This window comes from Perissodus microlepis, chromosome 10 (genome assembly GCF_051167445.1).
Source record: "Perissodus microlepis isolate ML-2025 ecotype Zambia chromosome 10, ASM5116744v1, whole genome shotgun sequence".
In the NCBI taxonomy this organism is placed as follows: domain Eukaryota; kingdom Metazoa; phylum Chordata; class Actinopteri; order Cichliformes; family Cichlidae; genus Perissodus; species Perissodus microlepis.
Genome location: NC_140470.1, coordinates 8,418,668 through 8,441,593, shown reverse-complemented (window position 1 = coordinate 8,441,593; position 22,926 = coordinate 8,418,668). Strand labels below are relative to the sequence as shown.

At 41.2% G+C, this 22,926-nt stretch overlaps 1 protein-coding gene across 7 annotated transcripts in view; it reads left to right on the top strand.

Annotated features, from left to right (window-relative positions):
* Positions 1 to 22,926, top strand: part of msi2b (musashi RNA-binding protein 2b) — a 266,007-nt gene that overhangs the window by 140,719 nt on the left and 102,362 nt on the right. For all 7 annotated transcript variants that reach the window (XM_084941769.1, XM_084941766.1, XM_084941770.1 and 4 more), the window contains exon 7: positions 5,397 to 5,445. In XM_084941769.1, coding sequence (XP_084797895.1) covers positions 5,397 to 5,445 — 49 coding nt within the window. The remainder of the gene's footprint in view (positions 1 to 5,396; positions 5,446 to 22,926) is intronic.

Genomic DNA, 22,926 nt, shown 5'->3' with positions numbered 1-22,926 from the left:
CATGATGTGCACATTCTTTGTTAAAGTGCCCATCAGTGCTTCACTGTGAATCTGTGTTCTTTGTTGGATGGGTCTCGCTGACAGGATGGTCCTTCTCTAATAATGTCACAACAACACAGTTCACACATTTATGTAATACACTTCCTTTAATAGACCTCACTTCATTTTACAAAGTAGCAGTCTTTCTGCTCTCAGGTTGTAAATGGCTTTATGGTGGCAATACTATCAATATTAGAGTGCAGATATCTGAATGTCATGCTGCATGAAGGGCTCGTGGTGGCTGATGGCTGATGAAACTGCGGGCCACTTGTTTATACAGCACCACATGACAACACAACGCACCGACACAAAAAACCAAAAACTATGTGTGGAAAAAAAACAGTTAATGGGGGAAGAAAAAAACTGGACTTGAAAACATGAGAGCTAACTGAAATTGCACTGTCTACCTATAAAAATATAACTCAAATTAAAAAGTGCAAGATGTCTCTTTAAGTTTTAATGTTGGTCTATTTATTGAGATGTCTACATGACTATGCTTAGGTTGTATTCAAAAAGCACTGTATTTGCATTTTTATTTCTGGATGTTTGACATAAACTCTCCAAATTATACAGTCAGCGTAATAAAAACTAAACTAAAATGAAACGTTTCCGTTTAGTTTTTATTGTTACAAAATAACTAAACCTACTTTGGAATTTGAAATGACACTGAAAACAAAAACTTATTAAATGAAAACTAATTAGATAATGCAAAACTGTAATAACTCATCCAGACTTACAGATGAGGACAGAATTTTTTTTAAATGTTTTCTTTTTTTCTTTGTCTTTTCCTTCCTTCTTCTTCTTCTTCTGCTTTTTTTTTTTTTAACTATTTCCCAAGTTCTTAAACAGAGCAAAGAATTTTTAACACAGCTTCTCCAAACATCCCAGTTTGATTTTGGACACAGAACATCAATTATTCCATAAGCACCAAAATGACCAACATCAGCATTATTAGCTCTCTGATGCTAACAGTCAGTTGTGTATCCTTTGCTGGATAACAGCCTGTAGGCATTTGTTGTAGTTTACAACAAGTCTCGCACACATCTCCCAGCCCATTCTTCTTCTGATGAATCTCACAATCTCTTCCAGATTTGATGGTCCTCTGGTATGGATCTTGGTCTTCAGTCAGCCCATCGATTTTCAGTGGGATTCAAGTCAGGGCTTTGCACAGGCCAGTCTGTAACATTGACTTTGGTCTTCTGGAAGTATTTCTTCACTAAAAGTGGCATATGTTTTGGGTCATTGTTGCGTTGGAAGACAAAGTGACGACCGAGACCCAGTTTTGCTGCTGACTGCTTGAGATTTTCTTTTGAAATCTTCTTTCTTCGTCGTTCCTTCGTGCTTGACGAGATTCCCAGCTCCAGACGCACTGAAGCATCCACACAACATAATACTCCCACCCTGTGTTTTACTGGGTCTCTGGCCAAACAGCTCTAGTTTCATCTTATCTTACTGGAGGATGTGCTTCCAGTATGTATAATCTTTCTCCAGGTTGTCCTTGGTATACTTCAGTATGGCTTGAAGGCGTCTCTTCTGCAGAAGTTGAGTTTTTCTTAGTCTCTAACCTCACAGCCCATCCCTGTGCAGGGTTCTAGTGATTGTCTTCTTGAGACTACTGTTCCTGACTTGGCTAAGTCATTTACTAGTGTCTTGTTCTGGGGTGTTTAGACACATCTCTCAGTAGTTTTCTTTCCAAACTTTTTGAAATCTTTCACTTGCTAATCTCTGCCAGGCTTGTTCTGTACTGTGTGGCTCTCTTTGAATTTCTTGATGATACTTCTCGCTCCAGTTCTTGACAGTTAGAAACGCTGTGATAATTTTGTATGTCCATCTCCTGGTTTGTGACCATCAACAATTAATTTTCTCAAGTCTAAAGTAATTTATTTCATTTTTGGCATTATGCTTTCTCAAGTGACAGCTCAAATCAAATACAGAACAAAGGTTTTTGTTCTGTGTATAAATTGGAAGAGAAGCCTCAGTTTTAACTTGATTTTACAAGCTTTGACCATTACACAGCTAAAGCAAATCATTGTAGACCAGTGGTTTGTTTCTATGGCTCAAAAAAGGTCAGTTTTTCAGGGGGCTAATAATATTGACCCTGGTAATTTTTCTTTTCTGAAATAATTCTGTTGTTGTTTGCAAATAGAAAAAAAATCATGCTCTCTAAAGACAACAATATTTTTAGAAATGCTATGAGGAAAATTTGTTTCTCTGTTAAAAAAGCAGCTGGGAAAACTTTGATTAAAAATGTAAATTTCAAAGGGGCTAATAATTTGTCTTCATCTGTAAACCAAGTTATGTGTTTGCCATGACTGTTGTTGGTGCTCTTTCTGTTCTCCTCTACTCTTTCTTTTCTTACACCACATGGACAAAGTATGGAGTGACTTTGTCTATGTGTTTTTAGTGTTTTCTGTCTCATTGTCACAGGTATATAATATCATGCACCTAGCCATGTCTTTACAAACATTTGTGAAAGAATGGGTTATTCTAAAAAGCTTGCTAAATTAAAGCGTGATACTACCAAGATTCCATGATCAACAGCTGAATAAAAATTACAGATCTGAGGCACATACTGTATATATTTCGCCCATGCACTGCTGGCTCAATAACTGCAGAGTTCCACACCACAGCTGCCATTAACATCAGCACAAATACGTGGCTTAGGTTTCCATCGCTGAGCGGCTTCTATAGGTATAATCTGTAAGTGCCCCAGTAGTTTTTCCTATGTAGTGTAACCCTTTTCACCAACTGGTCAAGCCAGATGGATGAAACTCCCTTAAATTGAGTCCACCAGAGGTCTTTTCCTATTAGGAGAAAGTTCTTCTTCCCTACTGTCGCCAAGTTTTTGGTCATGTGGATGTAATGTCATTCACACTGTATGGATATGTTTGAACTCTCTGATATTGTAGGGTCTTAATGTTAATTTATGTTGTGTTACTTTGCTTTAAAATACAATGCTATTCTATTTAATGTTTTGGGAAGTTCTATGTGCCATGTTTCTATGTGCCTGTATTTCTTTAAGTGTCAAATAAATATGCCATTTTTGTTTGCACTTCTACTGATGCATGGACTAGTGACTCTGTTGGCTCTTCCAGTATCACTGACATTAGATGACAGAAGTCAAATGCTATAAATTTCTGTCTCCCATGTAAATGATCACAGGCTGTCAGTCACGCTTGTCAAATTAAACGTTTACCATAGTTGGTAAACATGCCATTCCATCTTTGCTCTGCAATGCAGCTTTCACGCTGTCAAATGCTTAGGCATTAGAAACTCTTTCTGGTGCTACAAGCTGAATTCCAGCTACAGAAATGGACCAAATTGGAGTTTTCTCACCTCTTGTTTTCAGTGCTGTGTAGACACTAAACAGTCTACAAGTTTCTTTGGGTTCTTTAAACCTAGCCAGTGGACTGCAGCCATTAGCACTTATGGGTTGCAGTTTCCCAGTTTCCTCTCACTTTAATGTGATTTTGATTAGATCGGCTGGAATGAGACAGACGTTAGGTTTGGTGACATTTTAAATGTCTGTTTAGAAAACTGTTGCTGCAGGTGATGTTGCCCGGCAACTGTTTATTTGTACTCCCCCTGTAATATTTTCCCGCCACACAGTCATCAGATAGCACATTTTTCAGAGACACTGCAAACTTCATTATTATTATTTTTTTACCCCTTGTGTGTTGACAAAGAGAAATAGTCCAGGGAAAATAATAACTTTGTTAGTGATTGTATAAAAGTGCCAGCTCAAGTACCAGCAGCTCTGCTGAATTTATACCCACACTTGAGCATTTCCTGACAGTACTTAAGATAGACTGCCTGTCTAACTTTTGTCCTCTTTGTAAAGACTTGAGCAAGCGATTATTATTTTAGAAAGTGAGTGTGAAATGCCTGCCTGCCATTTTAAACAATATCACCCCTTGCACAAGTTCCACGTTTTAATTCAGGATTCTTCACTTGCCATGTCTCTCTCTTGCAATGACTCTGGCTTAACTTAACCACACGTAACATCCATTGTTTTGTTCTGTCACAGCTGTTGTTTATCACTAATTTGCAGAACTGATGCAACTCTGTAGGATTTAATAAGCCCTACCTTTCCGCAACATTTACCTGCAGGCTCTGCCTGCCTTCCTTTTCAGGTAGTCTGGCAAACAGCAGTTCAGGTGCTTAGGCGCTGGGTGTGTGTATACGTATATAAGTTACTTGAGGATTCACATCAGTATTGCTTGCTAAATTTGACAATTTGGAAATAATTTAGGGAGGAGCAAATCAAGTGCCTGTGAGCCATACAGTGAGTAACTTGGCCCTACAAGCTGTGCCAACGTCTTGTGTGCCAAATGTGTGGCAAGAGGGTGGCACGAACAGCGTGCCAGCGCTAGTCTGCCTGGCTGCCAGGCACTTCTCTTTATCCAATCAGACAGTTCGGTTTGAGTGAGACCCCCTATTCTTGTCTCTTCCCATCTCCTCCCGAAGCTTTGTAACCCTCCCGTGAAAAGCACAGATGCACACTTGCACACTATTAAGCCTCCTCAGTACAGTTACACTTACCTATAGACCATAACCAGGGAGTGAATGGTGCAGAGTGCTCCCTCTTTTTGTTCCTGTCTGCTGCTGCTGCTGCTCTCTACTCCTCCATCTTTTTTTCTTTTCTTTTTTGTTTCTTAGACAACATCACAGGCTAAATGAGCATGCCTCAGTCTGTTTTTTAAGCATTTCATCAGCATTATAGAAAGAAGAGTGTGTCTAGAGATCTGTTTTTCGGGGATGTGTGAAAAAAAAAATGCTGCCTGTCTGTGTGTGGCTTTATTGGACATGATGAAGGATGATATTATGGTGGATGCTGCTGCTGCTGCTGCTGCTGGGGCTGCTGGGGCTCTGAGATGAGGAAGGATCACATTTGTCTCACACCCGCTTAGTATAATGTATCTATCTGTCCCTCTCCCCAAGACTGGACATCAGTGTTCATCAAAATAAACATATTGTCAACACAGTTTTTCTTCTTCTTTCTTTATTTTTTCTTCTGGTAGTTTTTGTTAATTTTTCTCCCATTGCTGCTCTTCACATATTTGCCACATCTAATCCAGAAAACACATAACGCCACTGTGATTGCATGGATTTCTTTATCGCTGAAATTTTAATCTATAGATGGACGCGGAAGTGGTAACCCGACAACACAGCGTGAACTCTGATTTATTATGTGGGAGAGGGGTGCTGGAGGAAGAAATCAGTGTAAAGGAGCGAAAATAAATATTCTAAGAGCAATTACTGCGAGTAGACGAGCTGCGATTCAATAGGGAGAAGGTGATGCGAGGTACTTGCCGAAAAGATTAAGCTAATGTCGGCACTCCTCTTGTGTCTTCCAGGTTGATGATGCCATGCTTATGTTTGATAAGACTACTAACAGACATAGAGGTAAGTGCACAGCTTCTGTTCCCCCTTTCCTGATGTTTTTTTCCCCCTCTGTCTTTCCGAAAGGTGAGAAAATAGTCATTTTATGTCCTTTCCCCATGAGATAACACAGAACAGTTCCATTTCACATGATATTAGGTGTGCCATCTGTTCAACAATGGGAGCGTGTCAAAGTAATCAATAAGCTGGTATGGTGTTTAGAATGTTTGAGCATTAGATGGAGAGTGTGTGCGTGTGTGTGTGTCTGCGATGATGCTGGTGTGAGTGTTTCAGAGAGGTGCTTAAAGGGTGTAAAGATTGCGAGATGGTGGGTGCTGTGCAGTCAGATAACAGCATCAGATAAGACCCAGGAGAAGCACTGACTTTATCGCTTTATCTCATCAGCTCCTTATCTGAGATGAGGGGGGACATTTCTCTCTCAAGCAGAAGGACTTTCCAAAGACAGGTTTCCTCCCTGCACCACAATGCGGCGTCGGCGTATTTAAGCCAAGCGACACTCTTTTAGGCCCCGACTTAACCACCGGCAGACACGTATATAGGCCTGTCACTTATCCTCAAAACTGTGCGATGGTTGGTATTGCTGCCTCACACAGGTACGCTAAAGGAACTTTTTAGGAGACAGACTGTCCCTGGCTGTTTATGCCTGTATGTATCATTGTGTGCGTGAGCAGTCGACAGGCGCTGACAGGTATTTCCACAAGAAAAAGGAGCAGACACTGCTGTGTTTGTCACGCCAGTCAGCTCACTTGTAGGCAGAGCTGGCATCACAACCCTCTCACTCAGCTGGGCTGAGCATATAGATGTAAATATTTGTTTGCAGCGAAGAAGTTGTCCCCTCAAAGTGTATAAATGTTTAAGTGCAGTGTTCTGGGATCGAAAGCAGTTATTGTTTTGCGAGTGAACTCTGTCTTTGGTTTTTAAGCTATATCCGTGTGTGAGTGCTGTGCAGGCAAACTCTTTTGAGTCTGGTAAACAGTTTCTAAGTGTGAAACATGTGAACTATAGTGGAAGTGATCTATGGCTTTGAGGGGATTTTGATCTGTAGTGACAGAACCCAGTGTGAGGTCTGCTTTGAGACGAAGGCTTTTCTCTCACTCTCTCTTATTTCTCGCTCTTCTCTCTCCTGTCTGCTGCACCGCCAGCCCTCTGTGAAAGGGGCTGGGCGCCATGCTTGGAGAGTGTGTTAGGCGTTTGCCTTTGGGCAGCAAAATGCCCTTCAAATGAAGACAGTGATGGAGAAACAGCCTCCTTGGCAATTTTTCTGATGACAGCGGGCATATTTATATTGAGTGTGACACGGAGACAGGCGTCAGGTGCAGGTCTTCCTGCGGTTGCTGTTTTGTCTAAGTAGCGTTTTGATTATTTGTTCCAGTGGGAATTTGACACAGTAGATATTTGCTTTTTTTTCATCTTGGGGAAAAAAAAACAAAAAAAGCACAACAGGTCTTTCAGATGAATGGCGCAGAATATTACAAACCTCTAAGAAGTTATTCACCAGAGCCATTAATGTGACTGGTCATATTTTTATTTGCTATATTTACTGGAACATCGGGAGGTTATACTGTAAAAAGAAAAATGCTATTTTTACTACTAAAAACCTTTTAAAGGTGCTCTTTTACTGCTGCGCAACAGCAAAGGTTCAGATGGCCTCATTTGAATGTCATTTCTGTAGCTTTTTTGTTTTTCTCCCTAAACATTTCTTACCTAAGGTCAGTGCTGTATATTGCTGTATAATGTGATGTTTTTTTTTTGTTTTGTTTTTTTTGGAAGAGCTTATTGTGTTTGAGATGCATGATCGACACTTGATTGTGAGTGTTTTCTTTGGGGCTGTGGTGAATTGGATAGAGGACAAACGTCACACTTCACTAGTAGCAGCATTGTCCTTCAGACGGTCCTGCGAGCCTGGCGAAACGACAACCAGAGGAGACATTCTCTACCCTTCCCGTTTCTACCTTTTCTTTTCTTTTTTTTTTCCTTTTTACTCTCTATCTCTCCCGGTCATTCAGTCTTATTCGTTTTTCCTTTTCTTCTATCCAGTCACACTATTTCTGTCCCCAAACCATCTCCCATTCTGGCCTGTCTTCGCCATCTCTAGTCTTTCTCCTTCTGTCTCTCCTGTTAGAGGACACTCGCTGTAAGCAAAGCTCCTCACAAAGGCACACGCTGCACACCATCTCCTTGGCATTTAAAGGAGTAGAATACAGCCAATTGTGTTGGAAATTGAACTCTCTAAAGCCTCCCTTCCCGCTGCAGCAGTTCATTGTGGGTGAGTTCAGTGTCTTTGCTGAGCGGCTTGGGCTGTCCAGAGGTTGATGCCAGAGGGCGCCTATTGTTCCATGTTCTACTGCAGTGTCCCCCCCCACCACCTCAACCCACCCTCACTGACTCCTGCTCCGCCTCCCTACAACCTTCCCCTTTTTTTTCTCCTGACATTCATTTTGTGACAGAGAGGAGAATTTCAGGGCTTTATTTCACAAGCTATTTTTAAATTTTCTTGTTTATAGGTGGTTTATTCGGTTGTGCAGGAGGTCCAGCAAACAGTGCCTTTGCTCCAAAACACAGACTGGGGACAGGGCCATGAGCACAGCAGTCACAGACTACACATACCAGTCATCATTTCCAACCCCCTCAACATGCCTTCACATGCCAAAATTGGATGACAAGACAAGCTATATGGGTGGGAAATAAAAGCTTTTGGTATAGCCCTGAGTCAAAAATCGTTCTGTCATCCCTTTACCTCCTCCTGTCCCGCTGGCTGACATATGATCTATTATCTCAAATGTGATTTTCACTGTCAAACACAATTGGCAGTGCCATGAAGAGTGTTACAGGGGTGCAGAAAAATGGCATCTGTAAAAGGATGGGATTGAGAGCATGATGAAAGAGTGGCAAATATCATTATCCGCCAAAGCATTGGGGTTTAATTTGTGAGTTACAAGTTACAGTAGATGATAAATGAATTCTTTGTCTTGTTACTCGTAAGCGTCCCTTATTAAGTGCTACTCTACCACACCGTAATTAGCCCTGCTTCTCCACCACAGTAGCACTCTCATTGTACCCCACGTATAATTCAAAAGGTACCTTGTACAAGGTGAAAATATTATTATTCACGAGCAGCTTCCCAGCATCACTCTTACTACACACAAATCAAAACAAGAACCACACGCACAACAGAAATTAGAGCAATGCAATTCCGATGCTAAAATATACTTGCAAGTTTCACGGATGATGATTATGATAATGATGATGATGATGATGACAGATCAAGCAGTCCAGCACGGCACAGTCTCCATGGCAACTTGATCTGGTCACGATAAAAGCTTGGCTGCAAGCACCAATAGGAAAAGTGCATTTTTAATTATTGCTGCTTCCCATGGCGAAGCATGGGGGGTTTTTGTTGTTTGTTTGTTTTTTTGTTTTTTGATGACCTGAAGAAGAATTACCAAATCTAAACATCAAGCTTGGTGGCAATACAGTAGCTGTGATATCATCTCACTTTCTGTTTGGCTGCTTCGCTCCAATTTCTATTGGCTGCAACAAACAAACTGTTTGAAAATTTAAACCAGTATAGTAAGTTGTTTGTTTGTTTGTTTGTTTGTTTGTTTGTTTGTTTGTTTGTTTGTTTTTTGCCTGTCGCGTTTGGATCTTTAGCCATCAGATTTATTGTCTGAAGGCCAAGAAAGATGCCTAGCGGATTTACTTTACCAAGTGGCTCATCATGGCCTTGCCATATTGGTCCATTTGATTGACCTTTATTATTATTATGTATTTATTTTATTTTATTTTCTGTTGTTACAGATGGGACAGACATGACTGTGGGATAGAACAGGGAGAAAGAAAGAATAAAAGAAAGAGAGGGAGAGAAAGAAAAACAGAGGGGAGAAGAGATGGTGAGGAAGGGAGGAAGAAAAAAAATTACCTGGATCACCCGTCGAGAGAAGAAAAAACAGAAGAGAAAACAAACAAAAAAGAGCAACATAATAAACACAACACCATCATAATAAACTAGCTAACAGTAAATAACAGTAGATACTTAAATGTTATTAATTAAATGTTATTGTGCAGCACGCAAGATCGACAGCGCACAATGTGCTTTGAGGTAGCAGCCAAGAAAGGTGTAGTTTGTGTCTGTGAACACCCGTGTGTACACCTGTGTGCACACCTGTGTGGATCAGCACGCTTGTATTCAAGGTTTCTCCATGTAACGATTTGCTAGGGAGTGTGGGGAGCCATAGCCCCGTCCCCCAGGGCGTGAAGCAGGTATGGAGGAGAGGAGGTGTAGTAAGTTCTGTGAGGCTCTGAAAGAAGATCACCTCCACCAATTTTGGTCATCATTTGCTACCTGAGTGTGTTCAAAGTTTCAGTTAAATCCAGAATGGCAGTCTCGTCTATTAGGTTGGCATGGGGGAGGTAACTTGTGTCAGCCTTGATCTGTGATGCTTTTGCTTTTCTTTGGCACCTACTAGCAATCATTTGTGCTTCCAAGCAAGGTCATAATCAAGTGGCAACTTAGGGTTAGCTTTGGACTTGACTTTATGTAAGGAATCAGACGGAGTGTAATCTTTAAAAATCTGCTTTATGCTTCCAGAGTTAAATGTATATTGTAAACACAACCTCAACTTTGACCTGTTCTTGCTGCAGGAGTGCTCGAACCACAGAAACAAGAAACAAGTGAAAAGAAAGTCTTATGTGGCCACCTGTATTTGTCTTCAAAAGTAAAACAGCGCCCATAAATGCCCATGTTTTAAAAAAAAAAACTGCTTTGCAGCACAGATAAGAATTTTTACAGTCTGGTACTAAAGCTAACTTCCCCCTGTCCAATAACTCACCCATAAAACTTTATTAAGGCTCAAAGTTAGGGATGTGGCTGCGTTGACTGACAGAACACAGGCTGCCGACTCATACAGTTGTGTCAGGCAACTGTCTGCTAGGCTCCACATCCAATCAATGAACTGGAGCTTTTGATTATGTTTGTAGTTTTTACCTCTTTTGGAGATTGTTTACTGTAATTATCTGGCAAATAATATGTATGATGTGTCAAGTATGTCAACTCATCCAAGAGTCAGTCTGCAGTCTATGGCTGGATAGGTGCTAACCAAGCTTGCTAGCATTAGCTAATAACTTAGCAACCCTCTTGTCCAAAAATGGTAAGTTATGGCTCCAAGAAACAAGGATGGCAATGATTCTAATGTTGAGGCCTTAAAATGGGGCTTCACAAACCTTCACGGTGGTTACGTCTATTGATTATATACAGTATACAGTCTTGAGCGAGTAACTGAGGTCACATAGTTAAAGAAAAAAATTGCTAAATGTTTTGATTGACCTCAAAGGTCACTAGGATGTTAGGAAGGATTTAAGAAGCCTAAAAAGGCAGCAGCTGCACTCAGAACATCTTAATCCATTTGCAGTAAGCTATTTAACTATGCAATGGTGGATGTTGCTGTGATTATGCTATGATGTTACAAAAGTTTGTTTTAGATCATCTACCATCTTATTTCCTGTAGGCTCTATAAATGTGGAAAACATGATGGGGAAAAAACTGAATTCATTACTAGGATAGAACTGAAAATAAAATAAAATAAAATAAAATAAAACAGACCACAGGTCATAAAAGTAAAACGAAATGGTTGGCATGGTTCTTTGTCCTCTTGTCCACTCATATTTTTCGTGCTGCTGAAGAGATAATCCACTTTAACCTCTGTCTTTATTAAAGCTTTCAGAGTCTGTGACAGACGTAAAATTAATTAATGATAATCCTAAAGACTGGAAATGCAGCGGTGCTTAAAAAATGAGGATGTAACTAAAGCAAACTGAGTTAACTTCACCTCAAAAATTTGAATGTTTATTTTTGGAGCACTTTTCTAAACCTAATTGCAGAGTGCTTCACTCCTTGCAGCAACCTCACACCAAGCAGATTTTACTGTAGTAGGATGTCCATAGTTGGTTTACTAATGGTTCTTGATGAATCTTCCAAATAAGCGAGCATATGGGAGCAAAGGATAGAAAATGCATCTGTAATTTGTAAGACGATCGGCAGTGTTTGTGCTAGTTTTCTATTTTTGTAAATAATCAGACAGTGTTTCACTGTGGTTCTGCCTAAATAATGGTCCTGGTCATGCCACACATACTGCTACATTTCAAATGCTAATCCAAGCAACAGTGACCTTCCTGGGAGTGGGAAAAATTCCATCTGCTGATGTGTCTGTCCAGTTGTTGTCTGGAAAATCTACTTGAGTAAGGTATTGTCTTTAGTCCCGAAACATGTAGAGGAAGGTAGCAACTGTTTGCTCCTCCTGTCATATGCCAGAATGCCCTGAGCATAGAATGGGGCACATTTGTGTACTTTGATTCATTTGGTTTCAATTGTTTCCAGTCCCTGTATAACCTTGGTAAAAGCTTAGTTCATATTGTCAACAAAAAGTCAGACTTGTCCCAGGTGGGTGTTGGTCTCCACCAGGGCTGCCTTTTGTCAAAGATTCTGGTCTTCGTTTTTATGAACAGAATTTCTAGGTACAGCAAAGGCAGTGACTGAGAGCTTGCACTGGGGTGCTTTGCAGCTGAGTGCGAATGAAAATTAGCACCTCAAAGTCTTAGCCAATGGTTCTCAGCCAGAAAAGGATGGAGTGCCCGCTCCAGGTCAGTTACTGCTCCAAGTGGAGGTTTAAGTATCTCGGGGTCTTGTTCGCAAGTGAGGAGAGAGTGGAGCAAGCCACTGACAGACAGACAGATTGAATATGCTGTACCGATCAGTTATAGTGAAGAGAACCCTGAGGATCAAAGTAGTCTAAAGCTGTCAATTTACAGGTCGATCTATGTTTCGACGCTCACCCATGGTTATCAGCTCTGGGTAGTGACTGAAAGAATAAGATACAAGCAGTGGAAATTAGTTTCCTATGTAGCTGAGCTTTAGTAATTTGGGAGGGACTTAGAATGGAGACACTTCACTGAAAGGAGCCACCTGAAGTGGCACCATTATCTGACCATGATGCCTCCTTGACAACTCCTAGGTGAGGCATTTCAGGCATAACTAAATTGCCCCAAGGCTTACCTAGGACACTATGGAGACAATGGAGCTCTGGGCTGGCTGGTCCTGTGATTACTTCAGTTATTTTATATTGAGTCATAATGACCCCAGCATAGCCCAACAATAAGACAACCACCTATGAGCAAGCACTTGGTGTCAAACTTAAATGCTAACTTAAAAGTAAACACATAGTGAGTGAAAACAGTGTACAAACAGTGCATCATGGGAATCCCCCCAGCAGGCTAGGCCTATTGCAGTGTAACTATGAGAGGGTTTAGGGTCACTTTATCAAAATGTTTTAAGCCTAATCTTAAAAATACTAAAAGTTTCTGTCTCCCAAATCCAATCTGGGAGCTGGTTCCACAGAAGAAGGGCCTGAAAGCTGAAGGCTCTGTGTCCCATTTTACTTTTAAATGCCCTAGGAAACACAAGTAAGTTTTGAGAGAGAAGTGCTCTATGACTGCAGGCTGATCAGGCACTATAAGGTCTTTAAGATAAAATGGGGCCTGATTATTCAAGAAGGAGAAACCAATAAGGGAGAAATGTGCTCTCGCTTTCTAGTTCCTGTTAGCAGCTGGCTGCAAAATTTTGGACTCAACTCAGGGTTTTTCAGGAAGTTTTTGGGATAGCCTGATGGTAATAAATTACAATAGTCCAGCCTAGAAGTCATAAATTGATTAAAAAGAACATACAGCTGTCTCTAATCGGTATTCCAAATTTCAGACTTTTTACCTTGTAATTCTGGGAGCTGAAAGGTAAAGAATATGATTGATGAAGAAGATGCATTGAAAAAGGAAGAAGTACTAGATGCCTTTGAGGCTTCGCTGCTTGGTCCCCAATTAGACTCTTACAATTCTAAGTAGTTCATTAATTGGGTCACAGTGAGTTTGTTTCCTGTGTGCAACATCTCAACTGCTAAAAAAGCAGCGTCAGCCAAGCAGCTATCGTCAAGTTTTTGTTCTCCTGCAAATCTTTAGATAATACCTCTGAGTTAAAATATTCGCAGGTGACACCATATCTATTTTGGGCGATACATGCATTCTCCCTCACCTTTTTAATTACATCACTAAGAAAGATGATGAAATCCTAGTGTAACTTTCTTTCATATTGTTTTACAATAGTTTGGAACCAGACAGCACCCATTAGTGTAGCTTTATAATGACTGTGTGACTGATTGTAAGCCAAATTCCTTCTTTATTTGTATGATGCAAGTAATAGTAATGTGCAACAGTCTTGGGGACCAGAATAAAGAAATGGGAGGCTGGATTGTTTTAGTCACAAGGCTGCTTTGTATGAGAGAGCCACAGTGAGCGAGGCGCGTATTAGAAGCCATGTTCCTGGAGAAGAAGGGGATTCTTGGTGTTTGTATGTGGAAAGGGCCAATGCTGTGTGAATTTATGTATAGCCCCCTTTTTCTATGGGCTTAAAGGGCTGGTTTTCTTTTTGGCAGACGAACAGAAGGCTGCATTGTGTGTGTCTGTAATCTCTTTACCTGGATTGGCAGCAAAGCTAGCAAGTGTAGCTCCCAGTGTGGAATTGGCACTGAGGAGTCAATGTCACACTGAGCGAGCTGCCTTCCAAACAAACAAAAAACTGGTTGTGTCTCAGTGAGACTGTGTGTGGATGACAGCGTGCACCTTTTTTTCTTCTTCTTTTTTTTCAATTTGTGTGTCTTTGTACTTTTTATAGGTGAGTTTTGCAGCTCCCGCATAAACAATATAGAGAGAATGCCCAAGACGGTCCAACATTCGAAGCATCGTATTATTATTTAGTGGTTGTGTCGGGCTTTTTTGTGTCTCTGCTTGGCGCAGTTTCAAACCTGCGCTTTGTAGAGCAAAAGTCTTTGCCCCAGGATACAGAAGCTCATATATAACAAAAGCTTGAGTGGTATTAGGTGTCATTATACACCAACAATTTGACATAAATTTGCCTCTCCCACCTCACTTGGTGAGAAGAAAAAAATAATTGGCCTCATTATCTTTCATCTCTTTGGCACATTACATTAATTATTTTATACAAAGCCTGCCAGTTAGAGTCCTGTAACCTGGGAAGCAGAGCTGCGCCTCCACAGGTTAACTGTAGCTCACTGAAAAGCCCCAGTGCTTGACGTCACCACAATGCCTCATCAGCCACCGGTGCTAGGGATTGAACATGGCCGACTGAGCAGAGGATGTCTGTCTGCAAAGTGATTGCTGGCTCATTGACTGAGTGGGAGAGGAGGGGGAAAGGGGAGTGGGGAAAGGGAACAAGTACAGTTAGAGAAGAAATGGGAAGGAGAAGAAGAGGGTGGAAAGAAAGGGGGACCGAGGACAAGAAAAGCAGGAAAAGTAGAATAAAGGCACGGTGAGGGCGAAAGAGAGAAGTAAATAAAGAAAAAGGAGAGTAGCTCAGCGGCTCAGTGGGAAGCCTCCCCCTGCTGGCTCCTCAGGCTGGAAGCTGCTGCCGATGGCTTCAAAAGAGCGCCAGGCAGTCTAGGCCTCTGCTTCTAGCAATTAGAGATCACTCCAGCGGATACCTCCTGGCCAGCCTGCAAATCCCTCAAAAATACCCTCTGATTACTACTGTATGACACAGGCTGTTTACCAAATGGATCTAGCACTGCTGAGAGTGAGGGCTGATAATGCCTTCTTTTGTTCAGGCAAGAGAGGGAGCGGGGTCATTTAAGTTTTAAAGATGGCGCTTCTGCGAAGAATTCAGACATTCATTTCTGCCAACAAAGGAGAGTTAACCAGTTCTTTAATTTCTTATTAAATTGCTTTGCAAACAAATTGTCCAATGCTCATTTTTTTCTTCTTTTCTTTTCTTTCTTTCTTTTTTTAATACAATAAAACCTATTTAGATGCAACTAAAATAACTGTCTTCCCAGTTAACAAGGGTCAGGTGTTTGGAATGGCCGGCGTTCTCCCCTCCTTTTAAACAGCTAGCTCATGGCTGCGTTCCACAGACGTCGTGGTGTTTACAAATCGCAGCTCCTCTGTGCCGTGACAACTGTATAGCGGCTCAGATGCAGAGCAGAGCAATCAGCAGCTGTGCCTGATTTCACTGATTGACACTGAGCTCACATCAAGTGGAGTCAGATATTCCTGCACTTTATTTTTTTTTCTCCTGCATTGCTTCAGCCTTCCAACATGAGCAGACAGATTCCTTGTTGCATTCTCTCACCTTGACAGACCTGATATTAGCGATTAGTGTGAATGTCATTTAAATGGCAGAGCTAATCATACACTCTGGGTCTACCTCCACCGGAGGGCCCCTCGCCTTGGCCTAATCACAGTGACAAAGGAAATGATGTGTTTAGCCACTCTTAATAACTGCTCCAGCTCATCAGCTCCTAGGCGAGCCGGCTTTATGACCAACCTGTGTCTCACTAGGGAGGAGCAGTATAAAGTATGGAGCCTGGCCTCTGGCCCCGCTGCTTCCTCTTAAAGCTCTTTGTTGTGATCCACATCCTGACATCAGAGACCCAACACACTCACCTTGAAATGAGCACCGAGAATCACAGTACAGTCGCACAGTTGTTGTGTATATTTCTGCCAGTAATTCGCAACAAGCACAATATGACGTACCTAAGAGACTGGTGATTAAATGGTAGAGAATCTTTCTCTTGCTGTTACGTGTTTGTTTTTTGTTGATTATTGCTAACATCCACCCTTCTACCCATTTCACTGTAGTCATTTATGTGTTTTAGGCTTCACAGTGCTTCACAGACCCGATGGGTTTGGTTTTAAGTTAAAGTCCGCACTGCTGGCCCTGCATGGCTGCTGCAAGAGGAAGAAGGATGAAGGCAGGAGATTGTGAGAGAAAGCCTGGGGTTTTAATCTCTTCCCCATGTTTATCTCACCACCAGGAGACAAACCATGTGCCATTAAAACATCAGCTACTCCCACTGGTTAGCTGCGCGGCCGCACCTCTGAAGACATTTGAAGGGCAAAATAAAAGCGTTGGCGGGGAAAAAAGTGTAGAACAACACATTTATGGTTGAGAGGCATGCTCTGGTTTTTTGCATGTATTTTAAAGCTGTATAGATTGTGAAAACATCCATCCATCCATTCGCTTCTGCTTATCCTTTTCAGGGTCGCGGGGGGCGCTGGAGCCTATCCCAAATGCCGCAGGGCGAGAGGCGGGGTACACCCTGGACAGGTCGCCAGTCTGTCACAGGGCAAACACACAGAGACAGACAACCATTCGCGCTCACATTCACTCCCAGAATTCCTGCTATGGGCAATTTGGATTAATCAATTAACCTATTGTGAAAACATGTATTTATTAATTTATTTGTTCACCCCTGTGCATCTACAGGAGAGTTCAGTGTGCACACAGTGACTCCACTGCAGCATGTGTGATATAAATTCTCTGTGTTAAAAGCCGAGAAGAACTTATATGAACAAAAAAAATAAGCAAACATATTCGGTCTCAGCTGCTATGGGGAATCAGTGTCTTCAGGAAATGAAAATGCCAGCTTGGAATTGTCATCATATTGAGAGTTAGCCAACCTTTGACCTTGTAATACCCCCTCAGCTTCTCTATTTGTGACCTGCTGGATGCTCTTAGAAAGTGAAACCATCAGGGAGGATCTACTGCTCACATCATCATTCTCTGAACACCTAATAGTGGATTTACCAAGGTTAAACCTCCTGTGAGATTGCAGCCACCGTGACCTGGAATACTGAGTTTACATCCCCTCACACACCAATGCACACACACCCACACATACACTCACTCAAAGACATCAAATGTAAGGCATGCACAGACACACAAGAATACAAGTACAATTTACACAGACTTGTTCACTTGAATCTGGATAATATGCAGCTGTTACAAAGTACCAAAATCAAGATGTTTAAAATAAGAAAGAGACGTGCACAGAAATGCAGGAATACTCTTGATGTTCATGAGACTGTTACAGAGACAGACTAGGGAAGTGGTAGCCTCCCTCTGCATTGTCCCCCTGTATTTACAGCCTGATTGGTGCCTACCCAGGCATCTTACAGCTGAGCGCACCACTTGAGGGAATTAACTAAGTGTCTGCTATGCAGTGTTAGTAAAATATGTCGCTTCAAGTCTTTGCAGGAATTTTAAAAACATGCTGATCACATGGGCATGGTTTTGGAAGCAGTCGCACCTACAGACGCACTGCAGAAACACTGGCAGTCCTTAGAAGTTGTGTGGAGTAACTTATTTTGAACAATTTTTCTGCAAACAATTTAAATGATGATGATGATGATGAGGTGTTCGCTTGAAATTAGAAATTACATGAAAATAAAAGAGTAATTTCCTTTTATTTCACCAGACAATTAGCTGGCAGTTTATGTGTATGTTTATGTTTATTATATAAGGAAAGGTTATTTTAAACAGATAGTATATTAACTTACTAGAGACCAGAGACACACTATTTAGGTTCAAGGTTCAAGGTTCTTTATTTGTCACATGCATAGTTATACAAGTATAACACACAGTGAAATGTAGCCTGACACGCTCCTCGACATGTGCAAAAATGGGGGGGGGTAGAGGAAGAACATTATATATATATATATATATATATATATATATATATATATATATATATATATATATATATATATATACATTGGGTGAATGTGCAGTAGCAGCAGCAAGCAGGTGAATTCTGTACATTAATATGAATAGACATCTGACTATTTTACAGAATAGACAATATAAACATATTTAAAATTAAAGGAATTTGGAATGTACAGGAATTTGCTGGTATCTCACTGTCAAACAAACAGTAAAAAAAATCACTCATCAGCCCTATTTTTTCTCCATATCTTCAATATAAGCTATCAAATTCCATCACAAAAGGGCACCCGAAAACTTCCAATCACATCTCATCACAACTTCTTTGTAGTTTTTTTTTTTCCTCCTTTAGTTGTCCCTCTCAAGTGCGATGGTGGTCAGAATACACCAACCCACATTGAAAATCACAATCAGCTGCTGAGCCACAGCAATCACTTCTCACAGAAGAGATTGCGAGCTGAATTAGATTACATCACCTCCAGTCCAGGCATCTAATCTTAGATTAAAGAGATGAAAAAGGAAAACGGAACAATCTCTGGTTTCTTTGTTGCATTTTTCCCCCATTTTCTTCTCATCCTTTTTGCGCTTTAAGGGTCAAACTGAGTGTCTTATGTCATTTTAAGTGTTTAACAAACATGCCAGCCATCCCCCATTTCAAAACCCTGCGCCCCACACCTTCACTTGTATGCTGTTGTGACGTCTAATGTGTATTTGACCAACTTTTTTACCACGTTGGCCCTCCACGCTGCTGATTGGCCTCCCACAGCCCTGCTGGTTTACCACTTAAACAGTTGTAGGAGTCTTTTTTTTCTTTTTTTGAAGTGGAAACGCTTTTTATACAGAGGCAGCCAAGACAATCATAGCACTGTGGGATACATCCTGCCACTGACTTGTTTTTTTAAAAAAAATTTTTTGTTTTGACTCGCCGATGTGCTCCTGCTTTTTTTCCCCTCTTCTTTTCTGTGCAGAGCAGTAAAATGCAGCAAAAAGAGCAATTTTGTCTGCCGTCATGAACAATGAAGCATCTTTAATAACAAACAAATCAGAAGGAGCACATGGCGTCTGTCCCCATATTAATCAGCAGCCTTCACGCTGCTCCGTGTGTTTGCGAGAGCTGGGGGGTTGACAGGCCCGAAAATGACACAGAAACACACTTAAGCCATTTTATGACCATTACTTGTGGCAGACGATAAAGACGCCTTTCGATAATGGCGAGATCCTTTACATGACTAAAGTGATGAGAGATGTATTTATCATCCCGCATCACACAGCTGCTGCGATGACCCGCAATGGTGTTGCGCATCCGTGTGTGTGTGTGCAAGAGTGTAGGTGTGTGTGTGTGCCTCCACCCTGTTATAAGGGTTGCCTAGTCAAGCGTAAGTGTCAGGGTGGAGATGCCTGGCTCATTAGGTACCATGGCAGAATAATGTATGAACAACGCTTGCAAATGTTCACACAGGTAGAGAGACGGAGCAAGAGGGAAAATAGGGGGAGGCAGCCATTGTTCTTTCTTTCTCTCTCTCTCCTGTCTTTTCTGTCTCTCCCCGCTGCATCCTCCTCCTCCTCCTTCTTCTCTTCCTCCTCTTCGTTCTCCGCTGCCAGTTTCTTCTTTGTGTGTGTGCACGTCAGGGGGATATTTAGGCTCCTCGGTCACATTACGCCCTGCTTTTTGATGCAGAGCCGCCACTCGATGGGTTTAAACCATTTATTCATAGATTGATTAATTTATTTATTGGTTTATTTAATTCAATTCATCGCGTCTTGCATGATGCTTGTTTTGTGGCTCTGTTGCTCGATTGACAGGTTGCCAGTCATGGTAAGATTCCATATCCCATCGGCGTCATGCAGCAGCACGTTGCTAATTGAGTTGAATGCGTAGCTCGTCTCTCCTCAGTGAATCCATCTGTCGCCGTCTTGTCATCAGTTTGTTCGCACTTGACAGGTTCCAAGTCTGTCTTTGTGTGTTTAACTGTGCGCCTCTGTGTAGGTGAGCTGTGTGTGTGTTCTTTTTTCTTTTTTTTGCAAGGTAGTGTGTAAGTGCTGCAATGCCTTGTAAAATGGGTGGCTGCCCATTCTCTGTATTATGTGCCTTGCCCTGCTGTATAGTCCCACAGAAAGCAGGCCCACACACTCTTTATGTGACATTGTCCACTACACACTCATTTATGCACATGCAGGCAAATGCAACACCTCACATCGCACAGCCCACAATCATTTGAACTGAATGTGAATTTGTGGTTCTGTGGATTATTTATTTTTTACTCTTTGGCTTTTTGGTAAAAGTCACTGCTGCATGACCTTTGACCTGTTAGCTCTTCAGCAGCTGATGAAGGGATTAAGAAGTCTTTCTCCCAGTTGCCTTTTTCATATTTCGAGAGATATGAAAGGGAAAAGCGTTTCTCTGTGTTTGTTTACATGTTCGTTCATGTACACATCACATGGCGGTGTAAATGTGCGCCTTTCGGGCTTGATCTATATTGGGCTGATGCTGAAAGAGACTGAACTTAAAAGGGAGTGTATCCGTGTGATGTGTTCTCTCTATCAGTAGATAGATGACGTCTACGCTGTGTTTTACCGCCTCACCTTCATCACTGTCTTTCATCGCCGCTGCCAGCCCCTCTCTGCTCCCCACTCTGTTCTCTCAAAGGTGTGTGCATGTGCGAGACAGATAGAGAGACACAAAGAGAACGCGAGCGTGTGCAAGGAGGAGAAGTTGTGCGTCGCTGTGTATGCTGATGGCACTTCACACAGCAGCGTGTGTCCTGGCTTTGATACAGTACAAGTATGCTGTAAGAGTAGGGCGAATGAACGCAGTGTTTGAAAAAGGAGGTTCGCTGTGCTCCTCTGTCAGCGTGCTCTGGGAGGGATTCTGTCTAGAGGAGAGCCTTAAATATCTTGTAGGCCCTGAGTGTTTCTCGATAGCTGTAAAGGCAGCTTTACTGTCTACTTTTGTGTCTGTGCTTGTTTTTTGCTCTGTTTGTGTAACTGGATCATGTGGGAACCAGTTGTTCAGTACTACAAACGAGCACCACCCTCATCATCAATCCTGCCTTTCATGTTTTATGAACTTTATGAAATACTCTGACGTGTCAAGCAATTCAACCCACTGACATACTGTACATTCGCTGTGTACCTGCTGTGACTAAAGTATGTGTATACATGTAAATCGCCACATCAACACAATACACTTTACAGTTTGATAGATATCTAGGCGTGCGTAAAGCATTATAAGTGGAGCGCATATATTTCATACCTGAAATTCTTGTGGTAAGCATATTTTCTGTCTCATTGCATTTGTTTGTGCCATATCAAAAATATGTTTGCAACGCTGACTCTATATAAAAGACTGCTGTAACATCACGATCCTTGATATATGTTATTATATGTTGATATATGAGTTTGATTTACTTCTTGGTGTTTGCAGAGCCCCCATGTCTACTTGTCTTCTGTGTTTCCAGCTGTATGTATGTGTGCCAAAGTAAACTTCCTGTTTTAATTTGAAGGTTAGTTTTCTCATATCTCTTACTGTGTTTTTACTTCCTGCTTTTATTCCTTCTTCTGATGTTTTAAATATACCCACTTTCTTGTTTTTCAGAATAAAGCTCATCTCTAGTTTTTTGAGTTTATATGTCAGCATTTTGGTCTTCTCTGAAATTTTGCATGATATATATGTAAAAAAACTGGTTTCTGCATCTTTAAGTTTATGCAGTAGTGTTTTGTGCACCATCATTTTGATGTTCAGGCACCAGTAATTACTATATTTGCATGACATGATGGAGTGTCATTTATCAGCTAATGCTGATGCTAATGTTTAGCAAGCTACATGGCTAAAGAGTCCCTCACACAAGAGTAAAACTACAACAGTAACCTCCGTATGACTAGAAAAAAAATCTGTGGTTTCTCAGTGATGGCACCGATTTATTTGTCAACTCTCTAAGTACTGAATGCAACTGACTGCAATCACTCTGAGATAGATTGGTAACAAAGGTTTGCAAACAGTTGCAATCTAATTTATGAACAAAGACAGGTTGCCAAAACATTGCTATCAATCTAAATGAGTTTGTGCTAATGAGTACAACTTGCACTGCATCTCTTTGCAACAGGGGACTGGACTCTACTGGTTGCCAACTGGTTGCATTCTGTTTATAATCTTATATAGATCAAGGTTGCAAAGCACCTGTTTCATTTTACAGTTACACTGCCATCACACATACCTATTAATTAGTGGTAACTAACTAGTAAGGTTGATAGATTGTTTCGAGTACTGTGCTTCTCACCCATTGTCATTTTTTGTCAAAAGTCTTAACAAAATCAAAACACCTTGGCATAATTCACCAGATATATAGCTGTTAAAAGTGGGAAGCAATTCACAGAGTCTGAAAACTTTATATGCCAGGCTTTTAAAAAATGCTTTTAAATGTGGTTCATTTTAACATGGGAAACTATGGGGTTTGGAGCCGGCCTCAACTGGCCACTCCAGGAAGTGTGGTTTTCAACCTCAGATGCTGCCACTTGGTTTGCAATCCACTTCTATTTCACTCCTTTTGAACTAACTAATTGTGTATGAGAAGAGTTGAGACACTAAGACTCATTTTTCCCCTTTGTTAAAACATATGTTCAAAAGTGACAAACTTAAACATAGGTACGATGAGTAAAATATGTATCCATCCATCCAGAATAAATGTGTGGCACACTGGGATTGATTGGTTTTGTTGGAAAGAAAACAGATTTTCCTCAAAATGTAACTGAGAATATGCTTTGGCTGTGCATGAATACAATTTTTAAACAGACAGAGCTGCATTGTGAATTTATGTTAATTTGATGTATTCAGATGTTTGGGAAGATCTTAGATGTTTTAAGTAGGAGTTGGTGAGGCATTTGACACGAGTTGGCTCAATCGCCTGACACCTCATAGCGTACACGCA